The 27,334-nt window shown below is 31.0% G+C and overlaps 1 protein-coding gene across 3 annotated transcripts; it reads left to right on the forward strand.

Moving 5' to 3' along the window:
• The first annotated feature begins 1,826 nt into the window (after positions 1-1,826).
• LOC129948824 (uncharacterized) lies at positions 1,827-26,303 on the forward strand. 3 transcript variants are annotated; one of them, XM_056059899.1, is made up of 8 exons: positions 1,827-2,112; positions 2,254-2,367; positions 16,031-16,824; positions 17,845-17,971; positions 21,397-21,517; positions 21,923-21,999; positions 23,433-23,814; positions 23,890-26,303. In XM_056059899.1, the coding sequence occupies exons 3-8, from the start codon at positions 16,195-16,197 to the stop codon at positions 25,553-25,555; spliced, it is 3,003 nt and encodes a 1,000-aa protein (XP_055915874.1). In that variant the 5' UTR covers positions 1,827-2,112; positions 2,254-2,367; positions 16,031-16,194; the 3' UTR covers positions 25,556-26,303. The 3 variants fall into 3 exon arrangements, with proteins under 3 accessions (XP_055915874.1, XP_055915873.1, XP_055915872.1); XM_056059898.1 differs by having other exon boundaries at positions 1,827-2,064; XM_056059897.1 differs by having other exon boundaries at positions 1,827-2,052.
• The last annotated feature ends 1,031 nt before the right edge of the window (positions 26,304-27,334 follow it).

A 27,334-nucleotide genomic window follows, 5' to 3' on the forward strand; every position in this document is an offset into this window, starting at 1 on the left:
ATTCAAGCATTTTTTTTTGTTTTGACTAAAATGGATAAAAACAAAAAAGGTAAAAACCAAAAATAATTAATTTGAAAAATTGTGAAAAAATACTAAAACTTAATCCTATGAATGCTGAAGTATTTTTTAAACACATTTTGAATAAAATTGAATGTATTTTTCTAGGAAATTTTAAGAGCCAAAGTTCAAGTTGGGTATTTTTAATTGAAAAATGTAAAAATACTTTGTCATTTTTCATACTTTTTGTATCGACTTAAAATTAAGCAAATGTAATATAGGGAAGGGCTAAGCTATTATATTAATATTCCTTTTTGTTTTATATTTTAATCACTACAAATAGATTTAAAAAAAATAAAAGTGCTAGAAAAATGTTATATTTTATTATTATTTTTGCTATCTTTGAATTCCCAATGTTAAAAGCATAAAGGTTCTATATCCATAGGAATTTTGCAGTTTGGTTTTCATAGATTTAACATTCGTATGGAAAGGGTTCTATATCCATTTTTGACTTTTTCTAAACTTTATTTTTTTTTTTAAATAACCATAAATGTTTTTAACCCTAGAACTTCAAATTTAAAAAAATAAATATTACATTCATGTATACAAAAATTCAAAGGTTGAAATTTTCAAATGCAAAATTACGAAATTGTGTTTCAAACCTTAAAATTCGTTTTCTGAGGAATAATTTTTTTGTATATGGGGCATTTAAGCATTCAGCCGGCGATTTGTCAAAAGGTTTTGTGAGCAAAGCTTTCATTTCGATTTCATTTGAATTCAATCTTTCGATCCTCCGTATACATATATAGGGATTGTCTTAAAATAATTCCTGGCAGTAGTAGTCTTTGGGCTCTTTTGAAGTGACTAATTTGTATACATTTTGAATCCTACTGAGCGTCTTAGTTTTGTCTACTTACAATTTCTAGGAGTCGAATCATGTCAACGCCAACAGTAACCAAAGCTTATTTTTGGAATTTTTAATTTCTTTTTCTCAACTTGATACAAAAATTATATTATTAAAAAAATCTACATCATCCACTTTGGCATCAAAATCATCATAATCATTAGATAAACGTTTATATTGAAACTGAAACCATCATTGTTACATATAATACAGACGAATATTATTTTTGTTTTAGAAAACCACATTGAAATTAAAATTTTATATCCTACGTCTCTATTTTTGTTTTGCGTTTGGATTCTCAATAAAACAGTGAAATCAGTTACCAAACAGAACTAAAATCTTTTATCATAATCAGCTGTTAATAAAAAATGTACCTTGTAATATTGATATATGATAATTTAGATATTTTATTTAATATTTAATTTCGTGGAGAGTTCATATCATTCGAAATGGGAATTTTTACAAGAATATTAGAATAAAAGATCTGCCTATTGTGTCTCATGAACCAATTTACTTGAGTGCTATTATTTTACGTTTGAATCAAATATTTGTTGTCCTGGCAGTACTGTCTGTCTCACGGTATATGCGACATAATCGTAAACGTATGTTCATCTCGGTTAGTCTTCTCTTCAGTCTTCTCTAGTTATTGAATATTTTATTTTGAACACAAATTAAAGTGAAACGGGATGATGGCTCACTCAAAAGTGAAACAATGAAACATCGCCAACCAAATCAATACTTTTTCCCACTTTTCATTTGGTTATTTCATTTTGCATTGTATAAAATCCAAGTACGATGGTTATTGGTTTCAGTCATTCAAATCCGGATATAATGCAATGTTTCAGTCTCCCTCTTTCATTTCATTTAGTTTCCCTCTGTTTCAATTTCACTATCAGTCCAGTGCCAGTCTCTCTCTCGTCTCTTCTTTTCTTAGTCTTGTATGAATATTCTATTGCGACGGATGCGAAATTGTGACAAAGGTCTTCACTCGCATCCTAATTTTTTTATTTTTCCAAAATACCAGACTGAAATAAATTTGTTTCTTCAGAAATATTTCGATTAAATTAAAAACGTCAAGTGCTACTACAGATACGTTAATTCTATCTAAACCAAATTAGTTTAATATTAACACTGAAAAGAGAAAATTTGATGTGAGTTGTGTTGTAAGTGCATTTGTGCTCTTTAAAAGTCAGCCATTAAAGAATTTCGATGTAGGAAAGATTCCTTGATACATTTTTTTAAAAAATGTTATTCAAAATAATTTATTGTTTTTGCTCGGTGAATTGATTAAATTTCATATATCTTTTATTTTCATGTGTTCATTGTTCGTTCGTGGTGTGATAAATCTATAGGTAATACAAAAAAAATCGAAGGAAAAAAGTTTATGCAGCTTCAACATACGTTTTTGTTAATTCTGATAGCTAGAACGAGGAAAGGATACAGAATTAGTTCATTTTAAATGTGAGGTAAGTTAAAAATTTCGTAGATTTCTACCTTAAAAAAAAGTTAAATTTAGACATAATCCAAGATGGCGGAAATATCTTATGTTAAGTCCATTGCTATTTGCTAATTAGTAGTTAATGAACTAGATGACATAGCGATCTCTCTCTTAGAAAGAGAAGGATATTATTTTCATCAGCTGGTAGCAGGAATGGGGATTGGGACAACCTGTTTTGTTTCTTTTATTTTGTACTCGAAAATATAAGTTGCAGCAACATTACAGATGTTTCTAGTCCAAACAAAATGAATCAAAAGTTATCGACAACATCAATAGCAAATATTGGGTTAGGGAGTAGATTTCCTAAACGAGAATGAAGTTTTCATGGTTCTGGAAGTTGTTGTTCTCTTATTTGGTTTGTTTAGATTATGAGAAATATCATATGGTTTTAATTTTTGTTATAAATTATTCCTTAATTGATCATTCAAAACCCAGGGCCCTAAGCTTGTTTTTTTAAAGATTTGAATATATTCTAATATTGCCTTCGTACAGGTATTTTATTTTGGGAATTAAGATGTCGTCATATGGTCGAGTTCATTTTCTTTTTTTTCAGTGAAATGTAAAATTTTCCTATCAAATTGTATTGCAACGAATTATAGGAATTATTTAGAATTATTGTTATAAATTGTTTATTTGTCAAACTATAAGTAATTACATACCACAATTAAATATATGCAGGTAGGTAGGTATGTTCTTAAAATTTAGAATGACGGAAAACTGTCGCTGTTTTTAGATTGTTTGGAAATATAATAGAAATTGATGATGCGCAAAATGTATGTATATTTTTTAATAACAGGATGAAAAAAAACGAAACACATTTGTTTTATTTGTATACAAATAATAAAAACTCTTACTATTACTATTGTTATATGAGAACAAATTTTGTAAGTGTCATTATTACGAATTGTTATGATTTGTTAGAATCATACAGGAACGACAATTGTTAAAAATTGTCAATCTGTTAATCTAAGTAAATAAATAGATTAGGTGGCTCAACAGTTCGTAAAGAACCAGGGCCTAGTGACTTACAACTCGCAACCATTCCTGTGTGTGAGTACTGTTGTCAGGGATGGAGGGGACCTAGTGTTTATGTGCCGAATCCCAACGGCTAATATGGCAAAGCACTTTTTCATGACGAGAATTACTCTTGAAGCATTTGTCAATTCCTCGCAAAAGGCAGTACCAGTGAATAAAACTTTAGGTGGCACAGACAGGGATCGAACCCAATTTCAAAATTGAAAAACAAATTTTTAAAACCTTTAAATCGCAAATTAAATAACGAAAAACAAATTGAAATAAAAATTGATGAGGCATAAATACAAAATCATTTGCTGAATAATATGTATGGGTGTTTTGTTGTTTTAATGCAACGATGATCAGCAAAGACAAGAATGAACAACATTAGTTTATTGTATAATGGAAATTTGTCATTTGTTAAGATTTTAAATTCAAAACAAATTTTAAAACAATTCTTTCATTTTGCGAGTTTAACACTTTCAACTTCGCTCCCAGGCTGAGTTGGGTACTTTTACAAATCACTATTCATTGTCACTAAAACAATCTATAGGAACGATGTGGTGACGTTATTTTGTAACAAATCGTAACAATCTTGATATTTAGGAACGACAATAGTTAACGATTGTTAATAACAGTTAGAAAAACAAAATTGTTATACATCGTAACTACATTTTTGCCATTTAAAAATAGCTGTTAACAATTGATGACTATAATGAAAATATGCACTCAAGAGAGGGCAGAAGGGGCACTAAAATGTAAAATTGTAGGTATATGATTTAAACAAACACAAGCAAAATTAAACCTAACATATGGGCTCTCATGCCACCCAGTGAAAAATTGCACCGTTTTAGGGCGGATATTCTGGATACAAACTAAATTATGTTGTGATTTGTAAATGTGGTATTTTTGTGCAGTTGATACAAAATTAAAAACATTTAAAGTAATCAAAAGTTTGGAAGACGTTCACGGAATGTCTACTTACTACTTTCTTAGTTACGGTTGCGCTACAGTCCTGAGTAAACTAGGGTAACCTAAAGTAGTATTCACATGAGCGCGACCAACGAACGACGAATGAATTACAAAATGTTAGTTTATATACGTTTGAAGACATTTCCACACAAATTTTTAACAAAACGATAGCAATATAGTTTCTATTTGATTTATAATGCATACTTTTACTTTTCATTATAATATATTAATAAATTTAAGAAAACAAATTTATTCGTCGCGAAAAAAATTATAGTTGATACGAACTGTCAAACTTTATTCGCGTTCCACATTATCCACACTCGCAACGAATAAAATAATCGCGCGTACTTAACCTAAAAAATCATTTTTGTTTTGGTTTCGGTGGTGAATGATGTTCGGCTGTGGCTTCATTCGCGACGAATTAAAAACTGTCATGTGAAAGAAACGTCAAAATCGACGAATATTCGTTCATTCGTTGGTCGTTGGTCGTGCTCATGTGAATAGTACTTAACAAACTTCTTTGGTTTCCAAGCGCTCTACGTGACCCAGTCATCTCAGTCTGGACTTTTGTCCTTCTAGCCAAGTCTATGTGTCTGTACAGCCCGTACGGCTCGTCGTTCATCTTCTACTCCACTCACCTCCTATGCATATGGGACCGTAGGGCACGCAAAGAACTTTCATCCGCTTTTGTCATAGCCTAAGTAACCAAAGCCCTTAACTACCTATAAGTTACGTCTGTGACGTTTCGCTCGAGACGTCGTCGGTTTTGTAAACCCTTTCCTCATTAAAGCTTGTACTTTGTTTTACCCTAAGACCATCTTTGCCGCCTGAATTTCTTTTCCTTAATAAATCGAAATTTAATCTGGAAATTGGAGAATTTGTTTGTACTAAGTTGACATAGTTTAAAAGAGCAGTGGAAAGATTTCAACGTTTATTTCTATATTTGCACTTCATAAAGGAAAAATTTTTGTAAGGATAGTGTTGGATTTTGCCAAATGGTTTTATTGGGCATACTGCAAAGGAACGCCAGTGCACAAATAAACATACGATGACATCTAAAGTGATGTTGATTTAAAACTTATGTGTGATTGCGTTTCTTGATTGCAGTACATTTTAAAATTATAATTTGAATGTAGTATGCAGTAATATGTAATATGTAAATGAATTTAGATACACTTAATGTTGTGTTCTTTGATAATTATTACATTTTATGGTTGGTCTAAACTAAACTCTAAACAGTTTTTTGTTTTGTATAGGTATGTTCATTTCGACCAGGACCAAGAATACCAATCTTAACGTTAAGATTAGATTCTATATTAGTCTTTAGCCAAAGATTAGGTAAAGAAACATTAAAGAAGGATTTCATTAATGTAAATTAAACAAAGATAACATAAACAATTAAAGCATTGAAAAGAGTTGAATACCAAAGAAAGGAAAAAAGTAGTTTACAGAAGGAGGGACTTCTGCTGTTATATATGTGAAGTCAAAAGAGAAGCAACACATAAACAAAGCAAATAGGTGCGGCGTCCAAGTTATCATAAATCCTTCTGATAATAATATTAATGAAAAGAGAGATGGATCGATCTATAATTTGTTGGGATGAGGAATAAATGAAAAATTAAATTAAGTGTTAGTTTATCATAACAATGCCTCACTATCAAAAGGAAGAAAGGAATGCTAGTCTTACAAGCGGTTGCAAAATCGGTACAACATTGAATTTGTAAGCAGAAAAGGAAACTTCGTGCTATTTTTTATATTGAGCGTGTACTCAAGTGGATATGAATACCCTTATAATGATCTAACAAAATGCGAGTAATTAAGAAGGCAGGATAGGATTATAAAGGAGGTACCAATGCACATTGATTTTGAATGTCTGCAGATGGCACTAGAGCATTGTTTGTGAAATTAGCGATAAAATAATGATAGGCAAGAAACCTTACAACCGTGTGCGAGAGATACAAAAGTTTAAGTTAAACAACGGCGACCTATAGTTTTTTAAAGCTTTCTTTTGAATTCGGACCGGGGCCTCAACCAACATTCGCATCCAGTTTCGCTCGCCAAGTTGCTTGAGGTTCTCTCGCACCTGCCCCACCTGAGTTGCGGTCTTCCTTTACTGCGCCGTTCCTCGGAATTGGAGCTTCCAAACTGGAGCGTTAATTCAACCAGGTCAGTGTCGCTGTACAGCCCGCAAAGTTCGTCGTTGATTGGGACAAAAATAGCCCGAAGAATTTTTCTCTAGATGCATCTTAAGACGCCCTCATCTTTCTTTGACAGGGTTCAGGCTCCAGTGCTGTCAATGAGAACCGGGACTTCGATGCTCGAGAGAGGACTTTTCTAGAATCAGCGATTTTCAAGAGTTTGTGTCGCGTTTACTCCAAGATGTTGTTCAATGCCCTGTGTTGATGACAGCATATACCTGGTATTACCATCATTGACAACTAAACCAATTTTCTCCGCTTCCATCATAGTGCTGCAAAACGCTCCATTAACATCACGTTTTGATCTTCCAATTATGTCAATTTCATCGGCGTATCCGAGTAATTGGATGAACCATTGGAAGATTTCCTTGTCCAAAACCTTTTTTGACTTTAAATTCATCGGTGAGATCTTTTCCAACCTTGATAGAGCAACGTGCATTATCCATTGTCATTCCGCACAAACGGATAAGTTTCATTTAGATGCTCTCATAAATAAATGCGGCAGAAAGGATCTTATGATATGTTCAGGAGACTGATTTCTCTGTAGATGATGCAATTCAGAGATACCATACATGCCATAAATTGTTGATGTTTTCGTAAAAAGATGGTAAAATTATAACGTTAATTTAATTGTCATCGAAAATAGGCGAAAATTCCAAAGCAATTGAAAGAAAAGCATCACCAGACGATCACCAACGCACCTACGTGTTTTACGGTTATTTGAATGCACATTTGGCTGATTATTTCAGATTACTTACACCAAACTAGCTATCTAGTTTCGGTATTTTTAATACAAATTTTAGCTTACTAGACTAAATGACGCTTTTCAAAAATGGCTTCGTCTTTAATTTTTTTTTTTGCGAAAGTTTACTGTTTTTGGATGTAAATAAGACGAAGGTTTGTTAGACCATTTTCATAAAGTTGCTTTTTATAATTCCTTGAAGTAATTGTAAATATATCTTTCTTAACATTTCCTTCACCAATAACTTTCGAAACTTGCGACTGTTACTCTTTCAGAGAACTTGAAACTATATAAACCATATTTGTATGCCAGTTTATGGAATGTAAATCCACATTGATGGACCCTCTTTTCAAATAAAACTTACCATTATACCATTTAAAACATTATAAATGTTTAATATGTTTTCGATTCTTGATTTTTTTTGTTTTTTTTTAACCAAAATTATAATAAAAATACAAACAATGCAATACACAGAAAATAGAGATTAAATTTAAGGGAATATGTTTTGAAAGGTGTAAACATTCGTAACGTGACGTCATTACATTAAATTTAGTATTACAAATACCTTGCATTATAAAAATTATTAGAAATCAACTTTTCTTCAATTTTCCCGAAAATCAAAAGTATTCAAGATGTGTTGGCAATTAAAAGAAAACTATTTCCATGCTTTCCGTATTATGCAAACATTTGTGTAGATATTTATTTATTCAAAATTTCGTCATCTACCGGAAAGAATGTAGTCGCTATTGAAAAAACAGGTGCTCAAATGCCCAAAACGCAGACAAAAATCTAAATATCACATAGCCTTAATGTGAAAGTTGGCAAGGATGCAAATGAACGGTCAACGTAACGATTTTATTTCAAGTTCAGACCTTGATACTGATTCACTCTATCCGCCTTTGATTGCGTTCATAACTTGCAAGATTAAATGTGTATTTAAAGAGTACATCAATTCACTGATTGCTAGTGCCATTTAGTTTATTGCTAACAAGCATTTATTTACTTGCTGACGTATTAATGTAATGTTTAAATTTGATCAAATCAATGTAGTATGCTGAACAACTATATTTTATAGTTGCCTTTTTCCAATTGTTTCTATTTTTTTTGTATGCATGGCAAAGAGTGCAGAGAGAGAGTAGAATGAGTGTACTTTTTTGTATGAAAGCTTTTAAAATAGAGAATTTTTTGGTATGCTATGCTTTAAACAAATTTAAATTTGTGGCGATATGAATGCATATGTGTATGTATGTACATTGTATAAGAAAATATTATTCATAGTTGTGAAAATCAGTTTTAATAAATGTGGATGTTGGGTTTTTATTTGAACACAATAATGTTGTTCTTTTAAGGAAGGGAAAATTTGAAGAAAAAAAACTTGCGTGTAGATATAAATAACAGCCAATTATATCTTCACAAAAATGGATTTCGTTTTTGTTTTAAAATAAGAAACGTCTTTGAACTTTCATCGGGATATTATAAGAAACAATTTTGTCATTATTGGTCAACTCAGCGTTAGTTCAATCCTCTTATGAAGAATTATGTGCTCTTTACCAGCCGGTAATAATCCAATCGATTAATTAATTACTGAATAAATATTTCAGTTTAAACACACTCTTCTAGAAAAAATCCGATTGGCGGCACTTTGGACACACTACTCGGGTTTTTTTTTTTTAAATTAAACCATACAGTATTGAAATAATATACACTTAAGCTTTATGAAAGAAATATTTAGCATTTGTTTTCTCAAATCGAAAATTTGACAAGGCATCCTAAAATTAAAAATATTAACATACATACATACAATTATACAAACAAGGAAAATAAAATAAGAATTTGTGCATTCCTCGCAAGGCAATAGACGGGAAAAAAACCTTAGGTGGCACATGCATGCATTGAACCCAAGATTTTGTTGCATGACAGTCCTAAACACATCACGGTTACACTAAATTGTTGACTCATTTACTTTTCAAAATCATAGCTTTTTATAGAATGCCTTTATTTAATTTTTACATTGAATTGAAACTTGATGTAAATCCAATTTACTAAGTGTAAAAAGAGATGAATATAAAAACAAAACATTCTTGACCATCCTCAATATTAAAATTAACCTTTCTCAAAATGGCATAGTTTAACAAACTAAACTATCTGTAAAGGGACTGGTGCTTTGAGAATATGTTGAAAAATAAAGCTAAATAGTTAAAATGAAATAAGGAAAACAAGTCACTAGAAATTAAACTAAACAACATACAACTGCGATCGACAGACGTTTATAGAAATGTATTGCAATAAAGATTTGAATTATTATGATAGTTAAAACAGAAACTGACTTTAAATGTAGTAGTTTAAATTTTGTATTTATTGTGGCAATGATCCAAATTGATAAATTGCGCGAGTTTAGTTATGACCAGCTGAAATATATTAGTGCTATTCAGTTTTTGTCAGTTGTTTTATGCTTTTTGTGATTTAAATTTTTCCTTTAGATGACTTTTTTTTTATTTTCCGAACGAACTTTCTGGTGTATTTTGATTGTGTATGTGGTGCAGTGCCATTCACCATGTTTTACAGTGCTGGCGCAACAATTAGACATCATCAATTGCGATTATGAGGTTTATCATTTTAAGGATTGGTGAATGATGAATTAACTTTCTGGTTATAGGTAAGCTGTTTTGGCATGAGATTTATTGCTTGGTTTCGAACATATGTGGTTGATTCTTTCTCTTTACTGGTAATATAAAATAAGAAACCTGCTAAAGTATAAAATGTTCTTGTTTCTTATTTTGGTCTGTGAGTAAGGTATTATGTTCATATATCTATATAAAGGATATTTTTAGGAGCAAACTCGTGTGACGGGATTTAAAATACCGAAATTATCGTTCCGAAATAAAGAATACTTGAGTTTAAAATATGTATTAAATAAATTCAAAACAATTTGTTTTGTTTTACTTACTTAATGTTATTTAAATTGCCATATAAGGAGTTTTCTTATTTCAAATTCATATCAGAGTCTTAACCTCCGAACAATCATATTCAATTAGATTTTTGTTTCTTTTTTCGTTCTCAACGTGTTTTGAGTTTGTTGAGAGCGCGGTCCATGAGCTCAAAATACAATAAATCAGCACACCGTCTTAAATGCAGAATACAAGCATTTGACAAGTGAAATTGAAAACGATTCTTAAACAATTAAAAGTAGCGAAAGAGTGCATTAGTCAGCCTGGTAATTCTAAGCGTTAAAAGGATGTTCAGAGCATGCTGAAAATGATCTAATACTCTTTTAACGCTTAACAATGGAACAAGGGACAAACTAAGTCACTATGAGTATAGTCGCCATAATTGACTAAGAAAACAGTTGGTAAAATTTGCAAGAAATGTGAAAAGAAGCGATATGATCCGAATGTATCACGTTCGCAGGAATTAAACGCGTTGATTTAGGATCATCAATTGGACTGTATTATGTTTTTTAACAAGACAACAAGCCACACAATAGGAAAATTTTGGCACCTTACTCAAGCAGTGTTTGAGTCTTATTTGAAAAAGTACTAATAATACCATTATTGAAGCGATCGACCAAACAAAGAACCAACAGTACAGATGTTGACTTACAAATAAATTAGGTGGCGAAACAGTCCGTAGAGAACCAGGGACTAGTGACTTACAACTCTCAACCATTCCTGTGTGATAGTATTTGCAGGGATGAAGGGGTCCTACCCTTTATATGCCGAATCCGAACGGATATTTTGAGAAAGCACTTTTTCATGACAAGAATTAATCTTGGAGAATTTGTCAATTCCTTGCAAGATGCAGTACCCGTAAAAAAAAATTTAGCTGGCAAACGGAGTTATGGTCCCAGAACCCTACTGAGTATAGTATAAAAAGTGATCAAAAACAAGATCAAATGAACCTTGTCTAAGATAAGTCAATTTTTTTTTTGTGAACTAAAAACCCATAAGGAACTAAAAAACCATAAGGTTTCGGACGAAGTGCATCAACCCGCTAATGTTATTAATTCATTATTCATTCATGGCTTTTTGCATCTACAATACTAACGCAAATTTAAACAACATTTAAATATTTACGAAAAGTAATAATAGCTCATTAAACTAAAATCTTACATTTTCCCAATAAAGACCAAGATCCTGCCCCATAGAAGTTAAATTTATTGCGGGAAATAATATTATATCTGCATAAGTTATTGTGATTAAAAAAAAATTAAGTTTATGTTATGTTAAGACAATGATCTGATATTTTAATAGATCAATCGTGTTCTGTATAGATTACTGATCTATTTAGTTTCCAATTATAATGAATCGAAACCATCAATTATTTTTATCAAGTTACTTAAGTGATCATTTTATTTATATTTACCAAAAAAAACATCCCTTTTTTATTTATCTGTTTACTTATCAAAAAATCCAATATCTAATCTTGTAAAATTCATAAAAAAAACAAATGGAAGCGTAAACATCTTCGATAAATTGTTGAATTAGTTTTATTGCTCGTCACTCATGGTATTGATGCCTATACATATATACATTAAATTTTGGTTTAAATTCACGCGCCAGCTTGCTGATCTTGTTATACAGTCCGTAACAATTGGATAGCCTCACATATGGTTTCCTCTTCGGTGTATACACAAAAAAAATGCATTGGCTGACATGATAAGGGCGAGAGTTTCTGAGATCAAAAAAGCTAATTTTGTAATCATTAATTTTTAAATACATTTTTTTGTAACAATAGAATAGCCTCAACAAATAATCTCTTATTATAATCGAATTATAGTCTTAATCGGCTTAAAATTGTGGATACTCTGGGTATTAATCGCACACAGAAATATTAGAGCTAAAAATTACTAAATGTATTTCTTTTCCATGACAAAACGGTACTGTAAATGATTCAAACTCCGTTCAAGGATATATTCAGACCGGTGTCAAATGTTTTCCAGCTGAACAATTCAACAAACTGTTATAGTAAAAATTTGGTAACAAATAGTACTAGTTTGTCGATTGTATAAGATATAAAAAATATTATTTAATAATATGGTTTGTAAAGAAATTATTCCTGTCCAGACTGAAAATTTAAATAAAAAAAATAAAAAATGTATTTAAAGATAGATTATGTGTGAAGCTATTCAAATGTTACGGACTGTATAGTGTATATGTTTGATTTAAAGTTTTAGAGTCACAAATTGGTCGCAAAACAAACAAAAACTCGTCTGCCAACTATAACAATACGTATGTAATCATTAATGGTAAAAATCTTTAATAGGCACGCAGTATTGTTTTTTAGTTGATGTTGTAGACAAATAAATAATCTTACTCATCGACAGTATAAAATAGAGCGTCCCTATTTGTGCATTGAAAACAAATAGAACACACTTTTGTATGTATATATATTTTTAGACAATGTGTGAATTAGATTCAAATTCTGATCTGAAACAGTGCTGTTGAACTGATTTTCAAATTTCAAGACCTTTTAGTACTGTTTTTACTAACAATGCAGCCATAAAATCGTTTACGCTCTCAAGTACAGGAGGAGTGCCACTGTCAGAAAGAACAGAATAACTTTGCTCCAAACAAATTAGGTTTATCTATTGAGCTTACAACATTGAACTTTTGTCATCAGTACGAAGGTTTAAATTTCAATTAAGTCATAACTTTCAACGTGAGCGTTTATTTATTGTCTCTTCCAGAAATTATACTGGGAGCTTAAATACCTGATTTTTAGCAGAAACTATTATTGCTTTTCCACTCAAAGTATTGGTGGAACTTTGGATCAAACAAAAAAATGCATTGTTAATATGTGAACAAATTTTGTTTTCAATTTAAAAATACCAATTGTAAAACAAGATAGTGATAGTACAGTCCCTGGCCATATTATTAGACACACTTTAGATTTTATGCAAAATCTTAATTTCCAGCTATTTTAATCGGGTTTTCGAATATTGTAATGTATTTAAATTATTTTGTATGCAGAATATAACCTACTTCCTAGAAATAAAGCAACAGATTTAAAGAATTTTTTTTTAAATTGATATTTTCAGTTTCTTTTGTTGTTATTTTTGTAATTTTTGGTTCAATATTTTGTTAAACCTCCTTTTGCTTTAATAAGGGCCTCAATGCATGATTTGATTGTTTCCTGCATTTGTGGGTATTGGTTACACACGTGAATTACTCTTTCCATAAGTGACCGCATCTTTAGCTACTCCCCTCTTCATCAGCTCCCACAGGTTTTCAATTGGGTTCATAGAAGGGCTGTTTCCCGGCCAGTCCTACAGAAGAATGTTTTCTTCCCTTAAATAAGTTTTTATGGACCGGGCTGTGTGGCATGAAGCTCCATCTTGCATATAGTCTAAGAGCCGGTAGCAAATTTTGGGAGTGGAGTGATAACCAAAATATATATACATGTATGTGTAGATATACGCAACATACTTACTTTATTTTATGTAAACAAACTTAAGTGATATCCGTATTAATATGACTAAGTGAATAAAATGAGTACTTGTCGTTTGATAATAGGTTATAATAGATTGAAAATATCGATATCGATATAAACAAAAACTGTGTTATAATATTTATCATTTGTAACTCAGTAGTATGATGGGCATTTCGAAGGTCTGTCATACCTGAGTTCTGGATTTAAGCCCTGCCTGTACCACCTCCACGGGTATTGCAAAGATAAAACTGAAGGCTCTAACCTTAACCGTTGCACAGAAATGCTTGAGAATTTTAAGTCACTTCCTTATTTTCTACAAGTTGTTCCACCACCTTAGATGTTCAATATTAATGAACGTCATACCATGGACCTTACTGCTAATAAAAAAGAATTCCTGAAACTGCATCTAAATGCTGTTATCATTTGAGTTATATCTTACTTTAGATCCAAACTGCAAAATGTTTAATTTTCGTATTAAAATACACAAATTTACTCTGATAAAAGATAAGTAAAATAAAGCACGTATGTATAAGTTGACGCTTTTTTGTGTTCGGTGCTCCGTTTTTACTGAGCATAATCAGTTTAACGGTGACTTCCACCTTCTATACTCGGATATTTCCATTACTCTACAGATAAATTAATGGACTTCTGTAAAAATATACACATAAGTAATTATATCAAGTATATACATGATAATCGAACTTATAATTACAATTTTTCCGTGGAAATGTATAAATAGATAGTTTAATATTTTTTTTTATATTTAGAATAATATTTTTTGTGAACAATTTTGAGGTAAAATATAACTGCGTCACCCATTTCATACAAATTAAAAACCATTAAATTTTGAAGTTTATAAATTTAAATTTTACCTTTGGTTTTTGTCTACATACATTATATAGTAGTATCTTATGCAGATATTGTCATTTTTTACTCGTTTTATTATTATGTGTTTGTTATTATTCGAACATTTGCTAACCAAATTGAAATTTAATTTTTAAAAAAATATACAAGTTAAATGAGTGGCGTCTATGAAAGGTGAACAGCTGATTTCTTAAGTTTACTCTAATGTAATGCAAGACAAAATGCCTTTAGAAGACTTGAAATAATAGAAACAAGTCTAACTTGACTTTGTTCCCCGTAATATGTTCGTTTTTTATTAATATATTTTAATTATATAAAGAATAGAAAAACAAGCTGAATTTCATGTTTTTCAATGGCTTAGCAAGGTGTTATCTCATCCCTAATGAAATAGGTGGACTAAGAGATCTAAGCCGGCAAAATAAACAAAAAAATTGTGTGCCGGAAATTATGTTGTTTACTTTGTTTTAAATAATTATAATGTACATATGTATGTACAATGTTGACCAAAATTAAAGGAACAGTTTTCTTGAAACAACGATGTAGTACGTACTTTTATATTTTAATTATGTGAAATTTGTATTTTTTGTTTTATAATTTTAATTAAAAGAAAACTATTAGCTAAATAAAAACGCTTCTTTATGTATTTAAATTACAAAAAGATTTTTGTATTAAAAAAAGTTGCTTTAGATTTACCACACACTGTATTTCATATTTTTGTTTTCCTTTACTCAAATACAATATTTTTAAATATAAAACTTAAGAAATAGTCACCAATTGAAGCCCATAACTTGAATAGAAGTAAAATAATTAGACCATACGAATGGAATATGTTCATATGTAGTAAAGTAAAGTGTATATACGCAACACAGGCATAAGCTAAGAAAGCACATTCAAGAAAAAATCAGAATAAACGATTAACACTTTGAACGTAGCTGATAAGATATTTGTTTAAAAGAATAATTTTATTCTGAACATTGGTTATAAGCCTTCATTAAACAATACAAAATAAATATAGTATTATTAAGTTTTGCTTCAAATATTTCCTATAAGAAAATTATAATTTTTGAACTTAATTTTGACTGCCCTGGATACAACAAAAGATTAGTTCTATGAATTTGAAAGAATTTGAAAATTGCGTTAAAAATGTTTCCAAACATTTGTGTTTAAAATAAAAAAAATTCTTCTCATCAAACGAAAAATGACTTCGTCGTTTTTTTCCAAATTGTCAATAACTTTAAATAATTCAAAGAATAGGACCGACCCTAACACATAAATATTATCTGCGAATTTTGTATTTAATTTATTATTTAATTTATCTCAATTCTTAACACAAAATATTTACAAATTGTTTTCTTATATAAAAAAATACTCAAATTAACACAATAAACATGATTCATTTTTTTTTATTTCAGACAAACTATAGACCGTACAAGGACTACCAAATAATACAAATTGAAAATATCATTGCATGTTGTGTAGAATTATATTTAACTTCACACAACAAATTAATCAAAAACAGTAGTCATATTATTTAACAGCGGAAGGAGGATTTTTTAAATTTTGTAAGCAGAAGGGAATGGTATATTTCCTGGGGGATTGGGGCATGGGAGATTCTGACTGTGCGTCATATCAACATGTTCCAAGTATACAAAATTCACACATTACCCAACAATTGCATCACAATCGCCAACAACAACGTCAAGAGTTGCAAATACAGCTTTCATCAGCAGCAGCATCAACAACAACAACAGAAGGGACAAATGTTGGCCAAACAGCTCCACTGTCTTTAACACACTCGCCAATTCAGATTGGAACTACTACAACAAGTGCTAGTAGCCAACAGCTTTACAATCAACAGCAACAATTGAGTGAACACACAACAGCACAAACTGGTTTTCTACTAAGACAACAGTCTTCTCCAATCAATTTGAGTTCAAATTTGGTTACGGCAAACCTACAACAATTGTCTGTTAGTAATACCCCAACAAATGCTGCAGCAAAAGCCACAAATACTAATACCAACAAATTGATTGCATCAAATCAAGGTGCAACCGCAACGGTGGGTATAAGTGAATTGGCATTACATAATTACTTAGGTCGACAAAGATCCGAATCATGTGCTGGAAATGTTGGTGCTGAAAGTAATATATCGAAGGATCTCCTTGAAAGTGAAGATGAAGTTGCATTGCAACCACTCTCCAATCAGGTTAGTTTTTTGCAACTATCTACAATTTATAATTGTATGTAATACCATTTTATTCAAATATTTGTCAAAGCTATTACATTAAAACCTTTAACTCAAAGTTAGAATATAAGAATGTAGGATGAGTATTCTTGAAATTCGTCCCAGATTATTCTGGTTTCCTAAAGTTGGATTTAATATTTCTGTAATTCGACATGAATTTTATGAATCTAAGCTGTTGGTTGTCCATATTGCAAAGAAGTTAAATTAATGACTAATGAAAAAACTGTTGAGATCAGTGTTGTTTTATGAATCGAAGCTGTTGGTTGTCCATATTGCAAAGAAGCTAAATTAGTGACTAATGAAAAAACTGTTGAGATCAGTGTTGTTAATAATTCTTTAGCTATCTTGACATCAAGGAAGACATTTCACACGATTGGGTCCAGTAGTCTTAGTAAAAGCAGCAAAAAGTGTAGCATTGCCTGAATTTGGAAAGGAGTAACTTTTCATTTTGCTACAAAAGATAGTCGTTTGTAAGCGGGAACCAACCCTTAACATTTTTTTCTACCGAAAGGTTACTTTGGTTCTTTCCAGTCTTGCGTTAGTGATATCTAAAATCAGAGAGTAAACATATATTGAAGCAACTTTGTACTCTTTGCTAGATCTATGTTTAGAAAACATAAGTCGTCGAACGATGCATTTTATTATCCAAGTTTCGAGGATCAAAAGTATGTCTTTTTTGCTACTGAATAATTAGTCAAAAAAAACATTCAATGGAGTGCTGGTCAGACGTAATACAACCTCCTCACTTTGACTTTAAAATCTTCTAATTCAAAAGATGAACTAAGTATAGTATCTTTATTGACGAAATCTTCATTTGTATCAAAGTATTGGGAATAAGTTTATAATGAAATAAGTTAGCATTTAATTTCTCTCACCTTGCGTTTTTTTAAAATAATTATAATAATAATTTATCTAGTTTTAAAACTTAGCTCTCTAATTAATTTTGGAATTTATCAACTAATACAAATTTAAATTTTTTAGGTTGGAGGACACACCCGTCTACTCCTGCTTAATCAGAGTACTGTCATAAAACCATTAAACCTTCGTGAATTGGGATTTTATCAAAACATTCCTCAAGAAATTCAGAAGTTTGTTCCAAAATATAAAGGTAAGGTTATAGAGACCAATTTATTTCTAATAAAGGTACCTACTTATTTAAAAACACAAACATTTTTGTTTTCAAAAGAATAATATTACGTTTTTTGTATCCGTGCGTCGCATATATTTTACTTGCTCATGAAGTTTTGCTTATTCTTTTGTCGTTTCCATCTAATATCATCAACAGAAATAAAAATAAATAAACAGATATTTAGTTGAATAATTAAATGAAAAAATGTCAGATTTGTACATTATTTCTTTACAATTTATTTAGAAACCATAACTGTACCTGATTAACATTTATGTTGTAATTGTAGTTTATAAGAATTATTAAATGTAATTTAAAAATAATAAAACGAACAAAACTATTTAAAAGTAATACCTAGAAGAAATAAATCAAAAAATAAACAGAAAAAAATCTTATCCAGACAATATAGTTTGTCATTATTAAAACCTAGTTTCTCGCGAACATTTGTTGTTAACGTCGCTATTATTTCTACCACGAAAAACTATTTTTTATTTAATGAAGTGAAGTTTTAGTTGTTGTTGTTAAATTATGTCAAGGGCCTAATGGGTAAGTCCTTTTTCATTTTAAGTAAAACTAGAACTATTATTTAATTATTTTTTTAGATTTTGTGTCTAAAGGGTCTTTAAAAAAAGCCCACAAGCAAGCATCTCAAGTTGGTCTAACAGTTCTGGTGCAATTACTGGAAACGGCAGAGACTTTACAGCATTGGTATACTCGTAGCCATGTAATTAAAGTTTGCTGAAAATTTCTGGTATATTGTATATATGTATTTAATATTTTTTTTGTATGTAAATGACTGATTATCGGTTTATAATTTAATTTTAGTTAGATTGAAAGCAGGAAAATTATATAAATTTGTCAAGAAGTTTATTTCACTCTAAAGTTTGAAAAGTAAAAAAATCATGACTTAGTTAAGAGTGAAATGACGCAGGTAATAAGAACGTTAAATTATGACGCCGGAGGCTGGGGTCGAAAATAAGGTGTTCTGCCTCATGCAAGTTACAAATAAACTATATATACTTCTCATCTCATATGCTGGAATTCGACAGTTCATTGTCGGCTAATAACGCGTTAGACGATTAATTGAGAATGCACTTCAATAATACCTGGTCTCCCACAGGCTCGTACTCTATTTAAATATTTGCTTAGTCATGGTAAATGTTTGATGATTTAGCATAGAAAGAAATCTGTGGTTATCAACATTTTGTTTTAACTGAAACTTTTTAAACAAGTTCATTTTCTGTCTTTAGACAAGAATTGTATTTGATAATAATTCATTTCTCAGGCTATTTTTTAGGGAATTATGACCAAGTTTCTTCAACTAATAACTAATATCAATTTTGAATCCATGTGAAACGGTTGCATCTATTTTTGTAATTGTTTTTCCTTTAATTCTTTCAATTTGTCTAAACTTTGGCTGCAAACGAAAAAAGGGGGAGTTGAAAAATTATAAAATTTATTTTAGAAAACTGTAGGGACCAATTAAATATAAAATTGTATTTCCACACACTTAACGGTTATTCCTATAATTTTCGGTGTATAACGAAAGAAATCTTGACTTCCACCGCTTTGTTCAGTTAATTTGACGAGTTAATTGCAACTCAAGCAGGTATAAATTCATTTAACCAAAAGCGAACATTTTTTACACAGGAGTGCGTTCAATATTGAACAATTATATTAAAAAATTGTTTTTGTTTTTTATTAAATGGACTTCAGTATGCAATAGTTTTTAATTTGATCATTAAAAGTAAAGAGTGACAATCATTTTATTGAACATATAAGTACAAACAATTCAAGGTAAATAATTATAATTGTTGATTACAAAAATTACATTAACAATTGTGGTATTGTATAGTTTTATACCTTGTCGTTTATTTTGTTTCTTTTTTCTCTCTATTTTTCCTTGTTTTTATCAAGAATATCCACTCTAATATCATGTGGCATGATTACAAATTAACTGATGGTAAAACAAAGAGAAGTATGCGTTAAACAAATAAGCATATTTAAAAAGCAATCAACAAATGTTTACATTAATTTTTTTTAAACTATGATTCAAATATTATTTTACTGTTTAACACAAATATAAGTGAGCGCCCTCTGTTGGTGTGTGTATGAATTATAATTTCAGCGAAAATACAAAATCACACCCAAAATCATTACTTGATTTACAACCGTGTGTCATAATATCTCATCCTACATGTGTACGTTCTCTGCTTGTGTGATTTAGCTTTCATCCACCGAAAAAAAATTAATAAAGGAGAAATTCGTAGTTCATTCGTTGATCCTTTTTCAAGGGTTTGTATGCATTATTTCCATATATACATAACTTATATTAACATTTATATAGTCTTATATCATAATAATATTATTATTCTTTATGTTTAATGAAACTTTAAACTAAATTTATCAAACAATAATGGAAGTATGTATACATTTTCTAAGAAGTTCAGTTTTACAATATTGCTTCTTGTACGCCTGGTGATAGGTTTAAATGTATACAAAAAACCAAGTCATACAGAACTAATTTTTATTTAATTCGTTCTGCACATTTGACGTTTACACACAACGTTAGTTTGAATTCTGTAAACCAAATATTCTCAAATTAAGTATACGGTAAATTATTCTAATGTTTTTAAGTATTCATGTACGTTCTAAAAGAAAATTAATTAATTAACTGAATAGTAAATAAATTGTTAAATTTTGTTAAGTCACTTCTGATATAAAATTTAAAATTTTAAATTTCATTAATTGAAGGTTTATGCCCTCAAATACAATAAGCTCCCTTTATTTTATATGTATTTTCTTTCTTAAGTGATAGAAAAGCTATTCTATAATCTTCTTTTTACAAGATACAATAAGCTTTTTCGTTGTGTCATTAATTTAAAACTTAATCATATATTTGTGATAATAAGTTTAGAAAATAATAAGCTACACATGCTTTAAAGATTGTTAGGAAAGCAAATGAACACTGGTGCAAAATTATTCAAACGTATGAATGAGCTCAACCTTGAAAACTCTCTGCAAACAAAATAGTCGATCAGGGTTCTTTAAATTTAAAATTATATACTCCAACATCGTTAAAAAAACGCCTTCTTTTATGTTAGAACTCTGCAAAGGTTTATCTTAATATTCGTTTGTTTTTGTGTAAACGTTTAAGTGTGCAGCGTCTACACAGAACTTTGATTACCATGATCTAAAATAATCTGCATTTTCATTAGAAAAACACAATTACGCCAATCCGAACTCACAACTTTTATACTTTGCATTCATAATCCAGGATTTCAGTGTTCATATTTATTTAAAAAAACATTATTTAATTTACACAAAAACAGTAAATTGTCTTAACTCTGAAAAGACAGCCTAATTTATCAAAAATATTCTAAAATTATGTGCTATTCTAATTTTAGGTGTGATGCAAGCAACAACAATGGGCGGCACCAAATTGGAAAAACGCTATTCACCAAGCTTCCGCGAAGAACACGTTCGAAAAATCAGTGCTTCAAAAAGGAAACGTGATGATGTCTTACGGTTAGTATTCCTCGTCGATGAAAATAATATAAATTTTTGAAAATGTATTTTTTAGATGGTATACAAATAATATGACATAATTGAATAATTTTAACATTCATGTAATGGGTAAATAAAAGTAATAAATTAGTTATAAATAATTATGTCGTTTAAAAACAATTGTGCAACAAAATGATTTTCAACAGCAAAAATGTTTTCTTACGAATAAAACACAGACTCTAAATCGACTTTTTTTGCAACGATTTTAACAAAAAAAATTGTGCTTCTTCAAATTCCGTTAAAATTGAAAATATTATTTTCCTTGTAATTGAGTTTAGGCTACAATAATAATAAAATAATAATTCATATAAATGTAGACCTGTGCAACATGATGAACTAACTAAAGATTTTTTCTTTCTCTTACAGGATGAAAGTTCATAAAAATGGAAATGCCGCCGATGTTATAAAGAGTATTTCTCAATTAGACAACACAAACAAGCAATGTTAGTATCAGAAAAACAATTGATAGCTCTAAATATCACGAATAAATTACACTTTAGAAAAAGGAAACGCCAAATAATAATTAATTGTTTGGTTTTATGTAAAATATTGGGCTTTGATAATTTTTATTTTTGGTGGTTTTATTTCAAATAAACTTTCTTCGTAAATTCCATTCCAAACGGAACACTATGCTTAAACCAGAAGGTAAAAAAAATTGTTCCAATAACCGTGAAATGTAAAAATGGCACAATAAAGTCAATAGTCAAAATAGACTGCATTTCGAAAAAAATAATGCGAAGAACTTGTAAACATGAATTTTAAAGAAAGCAATAGATTTGTCGAGAAATGTTATTCCTGCCTCAATATAAATAATAATTATGAATTACAAAAAAACTCTAAGAACCAAAATTTTGCTAAACTTAAAATCTCATCCCATAATTTCTATCCGGAAATATCCATAAACAGTAATTCAATACATTTTTCATTTCATAATACTAATAAGTTTATTTAATAGTTTCTAAAAATAAAATGATATCTTGACTAGACATTTTCGTACATACATATGTATATCCTTTTAATTTTTGCTCTACCTTTTGTTTTTGTTTTTTCTTTCTTGTATTAAATAGAAAATAAACAGAAACTTATTTCCTGAGTTATTATTTCAAAATATGTACATATGTCAATGTCAATATACATCAGTAGACATAAACTTTTATGAAAAAAAAGAACAATAATAGGAGTTATTTATTCGTACAAACGCAATGGCAAATTAAAATACAAAAACGATATTAGTCTGTCGTTAATCAGTGGAATCAGTTGAATCTTCAATAAAAAAAAAAACTGTTCACTTTTTTCAGAATTCTTGTGGTTTTTCTGGTTTTATTTTAAAATAAAATCAAAACAAGTTGTCTTTGATATGAACATATATTCCAGAATAATGCTTCAATATTTGTGATTCAGCAATTTTAATTCATCCATTATGGGGTTTCATTGTATACAATTTATAAACATAAACCAAAACGGAGTTGAAATTGTTGAACCAACCTTCAAGTATTGAATCACGTTTGTGCAATTGGCCCTAAGGATTTGGTTAGGCTTATTGTGGTGTGGATAAGGTATTTACATAGTTATATGTATAACTTCGATTTTACATTAGCTGTTTGTTTATCGAAATTAATTGTGCCTGTATTGCTAAAAGTTTGTTGACAGCATGGTCTGTTATTAAATTCAAATTCCAAATTGTTTTTTATTCTGAACAAGTAAAATAAAATTGCAATTTACAGCTGAAAAGAACTAGGTTTTAAAGTTCTAGGGTTGAGTCTTCGGTATTACTCCGTCTAGTATTATAAGCTGTGAAGTGAATGTACCAATTTCTGTTTTGGACATCAAGTCGATTCTGTCTAATTTAAAAAAAAAAATATTTTTATATTTACAGATTTTCTCATGCTGGAGAATATAACATCTCAATTCAAAAATCCTTGCATATTGGATTTAAAAATGGGTACACGTCAACATGGTGATGATGCATCAGCAGAGAAACGCACCAAACAAATGGCGAAGTGTGCTGCTAGTACATCTGCTTCCCTAGGAGTACGACTTTGTGGCATGCAAGTGTTTCAAGCTGATGTGGATCAATATGCTAAACGTGATAAATATTGGGGTCGTGAGCTTACCGAAGAGGGCTTTAAACAGGCATTACATGATTTCTTTTTCAATGGCTTCAGGTTGAGAACACGAGTTATTAAAAAAATATTGCAAAGATTGCAACAATTGAGAAGAGTTATTGAAAAGCAATCGAGTTATAGATTTTATTCTTGGTATGTAACTATGCAACTAATATTTCTATAATTAAATTTAATATTTCCATTAATTATTATTAATTTTGATTTTAGCTCCCTTTTAATTGTCTATGAAGGCTATGAGGAAAATCCTAGGGTGCATCCCATAGATGCCTCCTTTGCAATACCAACAGCAACAGCGCCCGCAGTGGCAACACCATCGATTACTGAATGTTGTGCTTCTTCACAATACTGTCATGAGGCAAAAGCTATTGACCACGCAAATAACAGTGTCGAAGAAGAGGATGATGAAGCCGAAGCTGACGATGAAGACAACGATCTAAGCAGCTGCGGCCGAACACCGACATCCAACCAGTGTTGCTACGATGCCGATGCATCTAACGACTCCACCGAGTTGAATCTCTCTTCATCCCATGAAGACAGCGATCATAATCATCGAATATCAACACCTGTTAGTTCTTCTTGCCGACATCATAGACACCAGCGTCATAATCAACGCCATCAGGGTCAACACCAGCACAATAGTAATCACAATCACCATCATAAAGTCCAGCATCATCATCGTTATCATCGTCATCACAATCATGATGATTCCGTTGACGGTGATGTTGATGACGACGAGGATCCTCACGAAAGCATCGAAGTGAGCACAGCAGCACATCATCGTGGTTTCGCTGAGGCGGTGGCCCGTGGAGCAAAAAGTAGTAGTAGCAGTAGCAGTCCTCCACCATCACAGCATCACGTAACTACACAGCAACAATCTTCACCGTTCATTCCGATTTCCGAAGAAACAGTATTCTTAGACCCTGAACCACCTTTGCCAAGTATCTCAACTTCCAGTCCTCACTCTGGTGATTCCTGGATGAATTACAGTAGCAACAGCAGTGACGACTTTTCAGGTCTATCTGAACAGATAAAAGCAGTGACTTCAGGCCGTCAAACTGGCAATAACAGTTCGGATGAAGGAAGCTCTGACTATGACAACAGTCTCATGGGTCAAACAGAAGCACTCATGAAACGGTATAAAAGTGACGAGTCATCGCCGAAATCAACTCCAAAAGGAGCTGTAAAACGACTTCGCTGTAAGGATGACGAGGAAGATAATTCAATGGACAAAACTGAAACTTCTTCGTCGCTTGCCAAGAAATCGACAACAGCTATTACCAAAGGAGACACTCTTCTGCATATTTTAGATTCAGTAGAGACATCGCCACCAATTTCTGAAATTCAGACTCCGCCAAGGGTACAATCTTCGGCCATACAAATGGATACCGCTCAACTAGAAGATGTTCTCGTAGATGGAAATAATGTTGGTTTTCTTATTCCAAGCGACATTGCCCGGCGTCACTCACATCCACATGAAGAGTCTACACCAGCAACTACCACCCCTACAACTCATACTTTTACGCAGCCACAGCGAAAACTATCTTCCGCGTCATCACAACGCCAATCGATACCACGACAAACACAAAATCAAAACTTCCACCACCAGCATCAATATGCCCACAGTCAATTGCAACACTCATCCAAGTCATTGGATGCCAGCAGCAACATCACAGCCACGGACGATTCACGTTGCCTTGTTGACATCCGTATGATTGACTTTGCACATACCGCTTTTGTGCCAACAAATGGATGTTGTTTGTTGCCATCTCCACCATCAATGCCAGTGCACCATGGTCCTGATGGGGGATTTCTTACCGGAATCGACAGCCTCAACAAACTCTTAAGCGAGATACTTGCCGACGAGAACATGTAAACAAAATTACGCTACACGACAAGCAGCAACATCTCCAACAAGTTCTTAATTAAATACACTACTAAATTGATTTCCTATCAAAAAAGCATATACAAATACACTACACATTGCAATTAAAACGACCTTGGTAAATTTTAGTACATAAATACGTGTTCTCTCTGTTTATGATGTAGGAAAGTTGCTTGAAAATTATTTTTTTTTTAAAATGACACTGAAAGTAATATTTTGTAAAAAAAATTAATAAAAAATGATTAAAAATCGGATATAATATCCCCCTGGAGGGAAATTCACACACAGTATTGAGTTTGCATAGGTGTTTAATTATATTATTTTTCCCTGAATAGTTTTAACAATTAAATCTTTTTAAGAATACATCGTTCTTTTTTAGATTTAGTAAGTGATACCTAATAAACTTAAAATATAATCCGAATAATCGTGAACGTATATGGTAATATAAAAAAAGAAAACGAATACACTGTTATTGTTTCAATATACCTATAGCCCCTGAGATTCTTAAAAATGTAATATTTAGCTTAAAATCTCGGCCTCTGTTGATGGAAGAATAACTGAAAAAGAATTCAGTATAAAATATACAAACAAAAAATTGAAAACCTATTATAAATGTTTAAAAAACAAAACATATGTTAAGAATTTAATTTTAACAACAAAATTAAAATGATACAAATAGAATATAGAACAAAGAACTAAGTAACAAATAAATGATTTAATAAAATAAAAATTGAAATAATGGTGACTTTTCTTTTAATTGCATTGAATTTATTTTGTTTTCAGATCAGCACTCAAAGGGTTCCCTTTGAAATATCAAGTAAAGATTTCTTTTACTGTTCGGTGAAATGAACCATGAGACTGGGCTTATTGGTACGATACTGTCGTTCTTCAAGATATTAATTCACGTATGAGGAAGAAGAATCTCAAACAGTCTCAGGATCCTGAATATCGCTAATAAGATCCTCTCTGACGTATAACGTGAACCTCTGAAGACGTTCGTCAATATCCTAATCGGTCCATATCAGTGTGTATCTAGGCTAGAAAAGTCCACCATTGATCTTGGAATTTGCAATGGATGCTCGCCATCTCTTCATTATTAAGAAGGCAGCGTATGACAGCATCTATAGTGTAGAGCTTAACTGTGTCTAGTTTTTGCAGCTCTGTCTAACTTGCCCATTTGAAAAGAACAACGATAGTAAATTCACGCTTACTCTATCAAGACTAGACAGGATCTAACCAATGCTTTTGATGTCAGTCTAAGGTGAAAGCATTATTTTATAATTAATAATGAATTCAACAAGATAAAATAAAGAAAATTATTTGCATACACAACAGTGGTGTCATAAGTGGAATTGAGATAAACAAATTTTTCATTGTCAGAAGAAACCCTGTAATCGCTTGCATCTGTCTTCTAGGAAGCAATCAAAAAAGCAGTTGTGGATGCCACACAGGCGGCGATATCTTCTGCCACTAGAAACGGCACAACCTCACACCAACCTTCTTCAAAATTACCAACATTTTCTATTGGTGAGTATAAATCACATGAATCTGAATCAGTCGGAGATTATTTTAGGCGATTCGAATGGGCACTCCAACTCAGCAAGATCCCAGCAACTTATTACCCGCATTATGCATGTGTTCACATGGGAACGGAGCTGAACAATGCCCTTAAAACGCTTTCAAGTCCAACAAATCCAGAATTCCTTTCATACGAACAAATAAAAACAACGCTTATAAATCATTTTGACACGAAAAAGAACAAATATGCTG

Source organism: Eupeodes corollae, chromosome 3 (assembly GCF_945859685.1).
Source record: "Eupeodes corollae chromosome 3, idEupCoro1.1, whole genome shotgun sequence".
In the NCBI taxonomy this organism is placed as follows: domain Eukaryota; kingdom Metazoa; phylum Arthropoda; class Insecta; order Diptera; family Syrphidae; genus Eupeodes; species Eupeodes corollae.

Excerpts from the sequence above, each read along its gene's own strand:
- LOC129948824 (XM_056059899.1), top strand. The coding sequence starts at position 16,195 with ATGGTATATTTCCTGGGGGATTGGGGCATGGGAGATTCTGACTGTGCG. Across the intron at positions 21,518-21,922 it reads AAACGTGATGATGTCTTACG|GATGAAAGTTCATAAAAATG; the intron begins GTTAGTATTCCT and ends TTTCTCTTACAG. Across the intron at positions 22,000-23,432 it reads AGACAACACAAACAAGCAAT|ATTTTCTCATGCTGGAGAAT; the intron begins GTTAGTATCAGA and ends TTATATTTACAG.